General features: G+C 41.0%; 1 protein-coding gene across 1 annotated transcript in view; it reads left to right on the forward strand.

The window, feature by feature from the left end:
- The first annotated feature begins 2,615 nt into the window (after nt 1-2,615).
- LOC110527653 (receptor-type tyrosine-protein phosphatase T) overlaps nt 2,616-12,807 on the forward strand; it is a 511,724-nt gene continuing 501,532 nt past the window's right edge. Inside the window, exon 1 of the mRNA XM_021609068.2 lies at nt 2,616-3,052. Coding sequence (XP_021464743.2) covers nt 2,977-3,052 — 76 coding nt within the window. The 5' untranslated portion in view covers nt 2,616-2,976. The remainder of the gene's footprint in view (nt 3,053-12,807) is intronic.

The raw sequence follows: 12,807 nt of genomic DNA on the forward strand, positions 1-12,807 counted from the left end.
TGGGGACAAAGATCGTACTTTTTGGAGAAATGTCCTCTGGTCTGATGAAACAAAAATATAACTGTTTGGCCATAATGACCATTATTATTTTTGGAGGAAAAAGGGGGAGGCTTGCAAGCCGAAGAACACCATCCCAACCGTGAAGCACGGGGGTGGCAGCATCATGTTATGGGGGTGATTTGCTGCAGGAGGGACTGGTGCACTTCACAAAATAGATGCATCATGAGGAGGAAACTTATGTGGATATATTGAAGCAACACCTCAATCAGTTAAAGTTAAAGTTTGGTCGCAAATGGGTCTTCCAAATGGACAATGACCCCAAGCATACTTCCAAAGTAGTGGCAAAATGGCTTAAGGACAACAAAGTCAAGGTATTGGAGTGGCCATTACAAAGCCCTGACCTCAATCCTATAGAACATTTGTGGTCAGAACTGAAAAAGCGTGTGCGAGCAAGGAGGCCTACAAACTTGACTCAGTTACACCAGCTCTGTCAGGAGGCATGGGCCAAAATTCACCCAACTTATTGTGGGAAGCTTGTGGAAAGCTACCCGAAACATTTGACCCAAGTTAAAAAATGTAAAGGCAATTATGCCAAATACTAATTAGGTGTATCTAAACTTCTGACCCACTGGGAATGTGATGAAAGAAATAAAAGCTGAAATAAATCATTCTCTCTACTATTATTCTGACATTTCACATTCTTAATATAAAGTGGTGATCCTAACTGATTTAAGACTGGCAATTTTAAACAAGGATTAAATGTCAGTTTAAATGTATTTGGCTAAGTTGTATGTAATCTTCTGACTTCAGAAGTGGAGGCTCCTCATAGGAGGAAGGGGAGGACCGTCCTTCTCAGTGAATTTCATAAAAATAAAAGATAAAACTACACTAAATATATTAATGTCACTAAATAATTGATTAAAACTGTTTTACAATGAAGGTCTACAGTAGCCTAAACAGCACACTGTAGGGTAGCCTGATTACACAGTAATTATGACAACTTCCGGAGGACGTCCTCCAACCTATCAGAGCTCTTGCGGCATGAACTTTAATGTTGTCCACCCAATCAAAGGATCAGAGAATGAATGTAATACTGAAAAGGAACATTTTATGAACGTCTGAATTAGGAGTATGATTGAAGGTGATGTGCTGCTGTGCTCCCTACATGGTAGATGGCATCAGTGTCTGATTCATATATTTTGGTCAAGGTGTTTGAGACAGACTCGATGCAACCTGTGCTGAACGGAATACACGTTGTCTCATTTGCATTAAAATAAGTTAATTATGTCTTGCACGGTGATGAGTTTGAACAGTCTGACTTGAACTCTAGGGGGCAACATACAATGATTATCAGATACAGGATACCTTTATGACGTCGACCACCTTGAAATGGGCCAACAACAGAGCCCTATAACCAATGGTCTTTTAGCCTATATTTACTGTATTAATACACTGATTCATAATTGGATTATTATCTCAGGTCAAAATGTCAGGACAAGTCCACAGCCCAAGTGGAGAGTGTAATCCCTCAAAAGCATGAAGTAATCAGATATAAAATCATATTAATTATAAATCAACACACAGGATTAGCCTATACTTTTGTGTCTTGACTAATCAACTGAATGATTAAGCTATCCTTCAATAAGTATTTTGAAATCCACAATTTACTGTTTATGTAGCCAAATGTCTACAGATGTCAATGTATTATCATGCCTCCCCTTTATTCTGCAAAATCTTGTCAAAGTCTTTGTAATCACGAATCTTGAAAAAGTAGTGAAATTGAGGATTGAAGTCAGTAAATAGCCTAGTATAAGCAACAGCTCACAGAGAGAGTAAGCCAGGGAGCAATAAATAGGCATATTTGTGCAATAATGAGGCATTGAATTTTACATCACAAAGAAATAGTAAATTGAACACAAAATCAATATTTTGCAATAGCCATCTCAGTCTCCGGACTTGAACCCCATTGAAAACGGGGAGGCAGGTAGCCTAGTGTTTAGAGCGTTGGGCCAGTAACTGAAAGGTTGCTGGTTTGAATCCCCGAGCTGACAAGGTTAGTTAGTCCACTGTTCCCCGGTAGGCCGTCATTGTAAATAAGAATTTGTTCTTAACTGACATCGCTAGTTAAATGAAGTTTAAAAAAATAAAAAATAACCTGTGGTTTGAATTGAAGAGGGCAGTCCATAAACGCAGTTGAAGGCTATCAAGGATCTGGAAAGATAATTTATGAATGGCTTTAAGAGCTCATAACATTTTTAGTAAAAGGCTCAGTAATGTTATCGTGCAAAGGGAGGTTTTGAAAACAGAGGTGCTAATAATTTTGACCCCTATGTTTTTTCGATTTTTTTTTATTACTTGTTAAACAAAATCTCGTTATTTATTTTCTATTGTATTAGTATAAAATAATATAATTTCCCCCAAAAAATATTAGCATACAATATGTATTGTATTATTTCTTTTATACAATATTTGTTGCTTATCTTTATCAGGGGGGCCAATGAAATCTCACTTTTGACATAGCTAAAAGGTTATCAAAGCGCGGGAAGCTTTCATTGGGCGCACGAAAGGCTGCTCTTTTTTTAGGAAGCAGCCGCACTTTCGGCATCAGAAGTGAGTGTCAGCACTGGAGAAAGAATAGCTCGCACACTGTCACGTCTTTCTTCTGCCCCAGCACAGCGGAATATAAGACTCCAACACAGAGATAGAGGTTCAAACGTCGTGTCGGAGCGGCAGGTAGGCTTTAGGGAACCCGGGGACATCGGAATGTTCTGCCACTCTCCTCGCTCTTCTCTATCTGTTCTCAACTCCGCTTGCCATCAGTTACTGATTGAAGTCATACAATCAACCGGGATTGCTGTCTACTGCCTTTCAGTAGGTCTACTCCCTCACTGCAATACCAATGCGAGGGTACTGTCAGTGTATACAGTCAGCGAGTAAACGGACGGGAGGCGCGCATGTAAAATAGTCAGTGACAAAATGGACAAAGGGAACTACATCATTGCTTCGCTTCTTTTTCAACTGCTGGACTTAATATGTGGACAGTTCTTTCCAGGTAAGTGTATTCTTGTTTCTCGGAAGTGCTTAGAAGCCTATAGGCTACTTTCATCTCAGTAGAGTCTGCTTTGGAGGTGGCATACGCAGGGACCGTGGGTAGGTGCATGCGTAGGAGTTAATGCTGCGTCTCCAACTTTTATTTTCGAATATTGTAGGCTACATAATTGAACCCACACGCACGCACGCTCCCAACACACGCACACAACACACGCACACAACACACACACACACACACAGACACACGGTATCAAAATGCACGCCCTTCGAGCACTTGTTACTCAAAGCGCAATTTGGGGAGCTTTTGGTCAATAATTTTTTCACATGTAGCCTGGGCTATAAAACATGACATTGACAAAGTCGAGAATATTGACGTGTATCTGTAATACAGACTCGTTATGACACAGATAGGCTAAACTATCCAACACGTAACCATTACACAAAGCAGCGGTAATTTCGGAGTAGTTTATAACGTGATAATAAGTAAACTACGCATAACGTTGAATAGGCTATACGTGGACCAACTCGAATAAACTCAGCTTTTTTTTTTTTTTTTTAAACAACATTTCACTATACACGAGGCTAATTCCTATAACCTAACCTAGGCTATGTACGGATATAATCATATTCATACTCGCGATTCGAAATTAGGTTTTGATTGGAAATAAGTGAGACAGACCCATTGCTACATTGTGGCAAAAGTTTTCGTGGAAAATATATTTGTGCTGTAACCTATATTTAAACAGTTTAACATGACGGTAGTTGGACGAAATTTTAAAATAACTTGATACCACGGAACAGACTGCTGTCTCAGTCACCTTAGCTTTTTCTTGCTCTCAAACTGTATTTAGTTGAATATCTGATAGTAGGCCTAATGAGCAAAACCATTAAATACATGTAGGCCTTCTTCAAATCCACTGTTAATAAACAGAAAAACGAATCTAAATAAGAAAATTAATAATCGTGACATTTATGAACGTGGTTGAAATCCGTAGACTGGAAGGCCAAATGTCAAAGATTTTATTTTATTTGTTTTACAATTTGTATCATACTTTTTCAGTGCCATTGAATTTCTTATCTCGTCTATGAGCAAGGCTACAAAAAGTATTCATCCGAGACAGATGAGAAAGCGAGACACACCACTGGCTGTTATTTTCTGGGGGGGTTTTCTGGTTAAATGAAAGTCAATGAATTATTTAGACCAGAACCTGCTGCTATTGCCTTGGGTGTCTATGGGACACACACTCAGTTAAGTTGACCGGGAGGAAGTTGATTTAAAAAAATATCAATGACCAGAGTGAATTATCTTCATTTATCCACCATATTCGGTGTTCATGAGTTTGATACGGTCTGCCTGCTGAGTTGTTCACCCGTAAGGTGGCGCTCTGGGCACATCATTATATTACACTCACCCACACCAGAGGATTATGCGCGCAAGATAACTTTACTAAACAGTGAAGGACAAAGGTGGTTGTAAATCCGAGACTCTTGGAATAACCTTTCTTCGTTAAAAAAAAATAAGGCAGTTTATTACTTACGTTTGTGGTTATTTATCGTAGAAATTGATGATCACACTTTATGGATTGGTGTCCATTTTATTTATTTCCGATGCATAACTCCATATGGATTTGGTGGTAGACTGATTTATTAACTTAATTCTTGGACAAAGGCATGGAAACCTCTCTTTTGTTGGTAATGTGCATTAGTTACACAACTTTAATATATAATGTGCAGTAGGCCCTGCTGTAAATCAGGATATTCTGTGTAGATATTTATTTAATTTTTATGAATTGATATGTCATGCCAGTCAGTCATCTGCATTTCAGCACCACTCTCCCAAATAAGCAGAAGAACAGACAACCAACATTATTCATTTCAGTGGGAAATAGTAGTGTTGAATGCAGCCCATGGTGTTTTTTTCATTGCCCCTTTGCCAAGGAAAGAAATCTAGTGGAAAAATGTTGCTTCTCTGCATACATTACCAAGGGCTCCCCACTCCTTTGCATACATCATCCTGCAGCACCCTAACACCTGCATTGTAACAGGAGACAGCAGTCACTCTGTATGCTGGAGAGGACACTCGCTAGCCAAGTGCTGCCAGACTAATGGTAATTCCAGGCTGATGCAGTGTCAGTGTTCAAGGCCCCTCTCGCCAGCTCTTCCATTTTAGGGAGCAGGTTCGTGTTTTTCGTCATAAATCTTGTTCTGGAAGCAGCTTTGCAAAGTGGTCACTAGCTGGCACAGCCACAAAGTCATAATATCTTAAGATTTTTAAACTAACCCTAACCTTAGGCATACTGCTAACGCCGACCTTAAATTAAGACGAAAACGCCCATTGTTGTTTTTATTTAAAAATATATATATATATATATATAGCCAATTTTGACTTTGCAGCTGGCCCCACTAAGGGAAAATCACTGTTCTGCCTCCAGGACAAAACTCATGACAATAAGTGTCAACCTGCTGTTAGGGAATGGACACACGTTGGCGGCTTAGAGATAGTGTGTGTGTGTGTGTGTGTGTATACCGTGAACTTCAGTTTGCTCCAGAGTATTTATAAACATTTCCTGTTAGGTTTTGTTGATATTCCACAATGGCTGAAGCCAAAAAGTAAGGGGTGTTATTTAGGATTGGTTTGACACATCTCCTTTGCATAGAGTTGATCAGGCTGTTGATTGTGGCCTGTGGAATGTTGTCCCATTTGTCTTCAATGGTTGTGCGAAATTGCTGGATATTGGCGGGAACTGGAACACGCTGTGTACACGTTGATTCAGAGCATCCCAGACATGCTCAATGGGTGACATGTCTGGTTAATATACAGGGCATTGAAGAACTGGAGCTTTTTCAGCTTCCATGAATTGTGTCCAGATCCTTGCGACATGGGGCCGAGCATTATCATGCTTAAACATGAGATGATGGCGGTGGATGAATGGCACGACAATGGGCCTTAGGATCTTGTCACGGTATATCTATGCATTTAAATTGCCATCGTAAAATGCAATTGTGTTCATTGTCCGTAGCTTATGCCTTCCCATACCCAGACTGCCACCATGGGGCACTCTGTTCACAACATTGGCATCAGAAAACCGCTCACTCACACGCCATACACGCTGTCTGCCATCTGCCTGGTACAGTTGACACCGGGATTCATCCGTGAAGAGCACACTTCTCCAGCGTGTCTGTGGCAATCGAGCGTAAGCATTTGTCCACTGAAGCCAATTACGACTTCAGTCAGGTCAAGACCCTGATGTAGATGACGAGCATTCAGATGAGACGGTTTCTGACAGTTTGTGCAGAAATTCTTTGTTTGTGCAAACTCACAGTTTCATCAGCTGTCCGGGTGGCTGGTCTAAGATGACCCCATAGATGAAAAAGCTGTATGTGGAGGTCCTGGGCTGGCGTGCTTGATTGAGGGAGTTGAAACCAGGTGTGAGGAAAAACAAGACAAAACACATGGAAAATGAAAAGTGGATCGATGATGGCTAGAAGTCCGGCGACGCCGACCGCCGAGCGCCGCCCGAACAAGGAGAGGACCCGACCTCGGCAGAAGTTGTGACAGTATGGTAGAGAAATTAACATTAAATTCTCTGGCAACAGCTCTGGTGGACATTCCTGCAGTCAGCATGCCAATTGTACACTTCCTCAAAACTCAAGACATCTGTAGCATTGAGTTGTGGCCGTTTACTGTCCCCAGCACAAGGTGCACCTGTGTAACGATCATGCTGTTTAATCAGCTTTTTGATATGCCACACCTGTCAGGTGGCTGGATTATCTTGGCAAAGGAGAAATGCTCACTAACAAGGATGTAAACACATTTGTGCACCCAAGTTGAGAAAAATAACCTTTTGTGTGTATGGAACATTTCTGGGATATTTTATTTCAGCCCACGAAACATCTGACCAACACTTTACATGTTGCGTTTATTTCTTTGTTCAGTATAGTTATTTTTAATTGCTCTGTCGCTATACTTCCATAATTGGGCTTTATTCCACAGGTAGGCAAACATACACTTTAACTTTTAATTAGGTATTGTGATTGAATAACAATTTCAAAGAGGTCTGAATATTGTAAAAGAAGATGGTTAAAGAAACTGGATTTCATCCAAACAAGAAATTGTGTCAAGCAATTCAACTGTGATTGCCCCAGCAAATGTAACTGGCAGTCACTCAAGCACTGATAGGGGAAACGACTACACTTCCAAAACTTCAGAGAGGGGGGAAATGTACTTCAAGTGGTCGAGAAATGAAACACCTGAGAGCACAAATGGGGTTGGGAGGCTGTCAGAGAGTTAATGAATTCCACACGCATGCCTATCCTTTGGGCCTTTGAGAAAAAAAGGTTGAAAACAGTAAAAAAGGTGAAAAATATAACTGGAACATGATTTTTCCCAATCAATCCATGAGAACCTGTCAGAAGCCTAATTGTTTCTTTCAACTCACAGTTATCGTCTGGCCCCTTGTGTTGCCGTGGCTACAGCGGGTCAGCAGAGAGGCAGGAGCACTTTTTGACAAGCTGTCTGTCACTCACCGGTACTGTCTGTTTAGTATGCTCACCCACCCGGTCACGTTCTCTCTTTTTTTCCAGAGAAGAGAGCTGCATTTGCTGTGTGAGTGGATGGAGCTGTATTTGCCAGTGGTCTGCTTATCTGCATGACTGTGTCACCCTAATCCACAGCACTTATTCTATTTGCCTGACTAAATGACAGCTTAATCCAGGGGCAGGCCTGTGCCATAGGATGCTAAAGTGCAAGCTGCTGGAAGAATGTCTCTCTCTCTCTCTTTTTTTTTCAATTACATATTTAAAAGCTAGATATCATGCCTGAAAACCTTGTTGTGAAGCACAGGAGGAATGCCTGGTTTTATTGCTGACCGAGGCTCATATTCTTTGTGGTGAAAACCAGAGCCTGTATTTATAAAGTGTACTCAGCACTCTGAGACTTTTTGTGATACATTCTGTAGTTGCTCAAAGTTTAACCTGATATTTCAAGGCACGAAGCACATAATGACTCAGTAGAAAGAGGAAGATAGAGGGAGATTGCTATGAGAGAGGGAGAGAGAAATGGAGAAAAAGAGAGAGTCGGTGCAGGGGTTTCCTGATAGCAGGGGATTCCGAGGGTATAAAAAGGTGATACAATTTAATTATGTTTTTCTCATTGTGCAGTGCTGGATTTACAGGTATTGCCCAATTATTGAGAGATTCATGAACGTACGGGGGGGAAATTTATCCGTTGTACTGTCACCTGGGAATTGACAGAGCAGGTCAAGACATAAACCGTAATTTGAGAAAACACCTCTCTCGCCAATGTTTGTGGTGTGAAAAAGGGACAAAGAAATGATCAAATTCTGACTGGCGAGGAATTGACACACAATAGGACTATTATCTAGGTAAAAAACACAAACATTGTTTTCCTCTATTTTCATGTGTTCTATTCCTACGCCATACAGTATGTGGATATTTTCTTATCAATTGATGGCGATTAGTATAGTTCTCACGTTAAAGAACCTGTTGGACTTGTGTTTGGATGTTATCAAGACTACACAGAAATACCAAATCATCCCTAAAGAGAGAACTCTAGTGTTGTAGCTAGCAGTTAATCAGCGACATCCATCTCATGCTATCATCTTACACTATACTGTGTCTTGCTGGAATTCTATTCAGAGAGGGAAACTAAAGCTGAGGATTTTAAGACCATACACAGGAGGCCAATCTCCCCACACCTTGGGTGTTTTCCAAATGGCACCCTATTCCTTACATAGTGTACTACTTTTAACCAGTGTCTATTGGCTCTCGTCAAAATTAGTGCAACTATATAGGAAATAGTGTACTATTTGGGAAGAAGCTCTTCATTACACAGTAGCAGAAACTCTACTACTGAAATCAGAGTGGTGAGCTAAAGGGAGATAGAGAGGGAGGGGGAGAGAGCAGGAGAGTGTGGAGGCAAGATAGGGAGAGGGAAGAGTAAGAGGGGAAGGTTCAGGTTAGATAGGAGGAAGAGAGTGTATGAGAGAGAATGGAGAATGAAAGGGATGGATAGACAGAAAGAGAACGCTCCTCTGTGTAGACTCAAGAGACTGTGCCAGAATAAGGAAGCTCCCCTCGAGGCTGTGGAAGCTCTGCTTACGGTTTGCTCAACAATCCTCCAGCTCTCAAACAGGCGTCTTTCGATGTGATGTTTGCGAAGTGAGCCTTCAATTCTCCCAGGACTCACAGTACAGTAATCCAGCATCTGCCTCCCATCTCCACTCTGCTCTCCCGTCAGCTTTGACTCTTATCTTTCTTTCTTCATTGTCTCTCTTTCTCCTAATTTTTCTCTTTCTCCTTCGCTTTCTCTGTCCCACCCACCCTCACACCAACAAATCCGCACCAACTAGCCAGATATCTTCATCGATAATGGCATGCACCGTCATTTCTCCATCTCTCCTCCTCAAAGTGTGAGATGGATGGAGAAGTACATACACATTCCCTACCCCCACCGTAATTGTCAGGATCCATCAAAAATATTACCGTTAATTGGACAGAGAGGAAGAGAGGGTTAACGTAAATTCAGACTTGATTAATAGATAATTACTTCTGTCATCAACGGAAATAATTACCAGCAAATTGCTGCTCAGATTGGAAGCCTCAAACAAAAAGCTGCTGCACTGCCAGCCGTCTCTGCCTCTCCGTCAAACATTTATTTCAGATTTAGAGGGTAGCCATGGAAAAGTGCTCCTCATATGAGATTTTACAGGTACAGTGCACCAAAAAGTTGGTGACCACTGTATTAGTCTACAGTGCATTCGGAAAGCATTCAGACCCCTTAACTTTTTCCATATTTTTTTCCATTATGGAATTATTCTAAAACGGATTAAATAAGAAACGTTCTTCATCCATCTACACACAATTCTCTATAATGACAATGCGAAAACAAGTTTTTAGAAATGTTTATTAAATGTATTAAAAATAAAAACAGAAGTACCTTATTTACATAAGTATTCAGACCCTTTGCTATAAGACTCGACATTGAGGTCAGGTGCATCCTGTTTGTTGATAATCCTTGAAATGTTTCTACAACTTGATTGTAGTCCACCTATGGTAAATTCAATTGATTGGACATGATTTGGAAAGGAACACACCTGTCTATATAAGGTCCCACAGTTGACAGTGCATGTTAGAGCAAAAACCAAGCTATGAGGTCGAAGGAATTGTCCGTAGAGCTCCGAGACACGATTGTGTCGAGGCATAGATCTGGGGAAGGGTAGTAAAAACATTCTGCAGCATTGAAGGTCCCCAAGAACACAGTGGCCTCCATCATTCTTAAATGGAAGAAGTATGGAACCACCAAGACTCTCCCTATAGCTTGCCGCCCGGCCAATCTGAACACTCGGTGGAGAAGGGCCTTGGTCAGGGAGGTGACCAAGAACCCAAAGAGGTCCAGAATTTCTCTGTGGAGATGGGAGAACCATCCAGAAGAACAACCATCTCTGCAGCACTCCACCAATCAGGCCTTTATGGTAGAGTGGTCAGACAGAAGCCACTCCTCAGTAAAAGGCACATGACAGCCTGCTTGGAGTTTACCAAAAGGCACCTAATGGACTCAGACCATGAGAAACAAGATTATCTGATCTGATGAAACAAAGATTGCACTCTTTGGCCTAAATCAGAGCATCACGTCTGGAGGAAACCTGGCACCATCACTACGGTGAGGCATGGTGGTGGCAGCATCATGCTGTGGGGATGTTTTTCAGTGGCAGGGACTGGGAGACTAGTCAGGATCGAGGGAAAGATGAACGCGGCAAAGTACAGAGAGGTCCTTGATGAAAATCTGCTCCACAGCTCTCAAAACCTCAGACTGGGGCGATGGTTCAACTTCCATCAGGGCAATGACCCTAAGCACATAGCCATGACAACGCAGGGGTGGCATTGGGACAAGTCTCTGAATGTCCTTGAGTGGCCCAGCCAGAGCCTGAACTTGAACCCATTATACCCAAGAAGACTTGAGGCTGTGATCGCTGCCAAAAGTGCTTCAACAAAGTACTGAGTAAAGAGTCTGATTTCTTATGTAAATGTGATGTTTCTGTTTTTTATTTGTAAAAACTGTGCTAAAATAGATAAAAAAACAGTTTTTGCTTTGCCATTATGGGGTATTGTATGTAGATTGATGAGGGGAAAAAACAATTGAACCCCTTTTAGAATAAGGCTGTAACGTAACAAAATGTGGAAAAAGTCAAGGGGTCTGAATACTTTCCGAATGCACTGTATATAGACAATGGCCTATTATTATGTGTGTTAACATATTGCTAGGCTATAATTTCAGTTTCTTTTGATGGTTTTAATTTGCAGTGTGTGACCTAATCTAGTTTGATTTGCCTCTGTGCCAGTCGATTTAAACTAGAAAAGCAGTCTAATAAATACATTTCATATGCTGTTTACAGCAGCGGAATTGGAAATACCCCCCAAAAACTTGAACGGTGTAGACTGCATTTGATAGCGAGGTCGTCAAAATTGGCAAAGGTGCAATCAATATAGAGGTCATTACACTTGATAAGGCCATTCCTCTGCCACAGCCTGAAAGTGGAATCCAGTTTAGCTGGAAGGAAGAGGTGATTATGACATATAGGACATTGAATAAAGAAATCACAGAAATAAAAATGTTGATTTAGTTGAGTTCAAAGTTTAAGAGTACTGTTAACAATTGGATTGGATGTGTAGGTTGAAGCTGAGAGAGGAATACTGGAGGTGACTAAAGCTGGCAAAGAGAAACAGGAGTTGGCTTCTGTTGACACTAGTCAGTTTCTGGAGTGTGAAGCCAGTAAATAATGTGTTGTATATTTGCTGCTCAGTAATAATATAATGTATTAAGTTAGGAAGGGCTTGTCCTCCGTGTGTTCTATCTCTCTGGAGGAATACTTGACTTGTTCTTGGATTCCCACCAGCCCATAAAAAGTAAGATATAAGTTTAACCATTGAAATGAGAAAAGACATGGTTAGAAAAAGAGGGAGACATTGTAACAAATACAGAAATCGGGGCAATACATTTATCTTGATACAATTCACTTTACCAGCTAAAGTAAGGTGGAGAATATTCCATCTCTGAAAGTCCAGACATGTTAATAAGGGGAATTAAGTTGTCATCATGGAGGGAAGACAAGGTACAGGTGATATTGATCCCTAAATATTTAAAGCTAGACATGGTCAAACGAAATGGAATGGTATCCTGCGGAATGTGTAATGCTAATTCATTAATAGTAAAACATTCACTTTGAGAATTTATTTTTATAACACGAACAAACACACCAAACCTTCACAGTAGATCCACTATATCCGGGACACACTCATCAGGATCTGATATATTAAAGCAAGTCATCTGCATACAAGGAAACTTTGTGTTCCAGTCCCCATTTGTAAATACTGTGTATTGAGGGTGTGACCTTTAGCATAATAGAAAGGGGTTCTATTGCCAGGGCAAATAACAGAGGGTACATTGGGCATCCTTGGTGTGTGGCCCTTGACAATGGGAAACACTTTGAACGCAGTTTGGTTATACTGACGCCTTGAGTAATGAGTAAAACAATCAGATCCAGGAAATGAAGTTCACTCCAAAGCCACATTTTCCCAGTACAAAGAATAAATAGTCCCATTCTACCATGTCAAATGCCTTCTCTGCATGTAAAGAGATAATTACTTCAGGAATGTCTGAAGATGCAGGACTGTATGACATTGAGCAGGTGCCGATTGTTAGAAAAGGAGTGGCGGACCCTAAATAAACCCTGTCTG

Source organism: Oncorhynchus mykiss, chromosome 7 (assembly GCF_013265735.2).
Source record: "Oncorhynchus mykiss isolate Arlee chromosome 7, USDA_OmykA_1.1, whole genome shotgun sequence".
Classification (NCBI taxonomy): domain Eukaryota; kingdom Metazoa; phylum Chordata; class Actinopteri; order Salmoniformes; family Salmonidae; genus Oncorhynchus; species Oncorhynchus mykiss.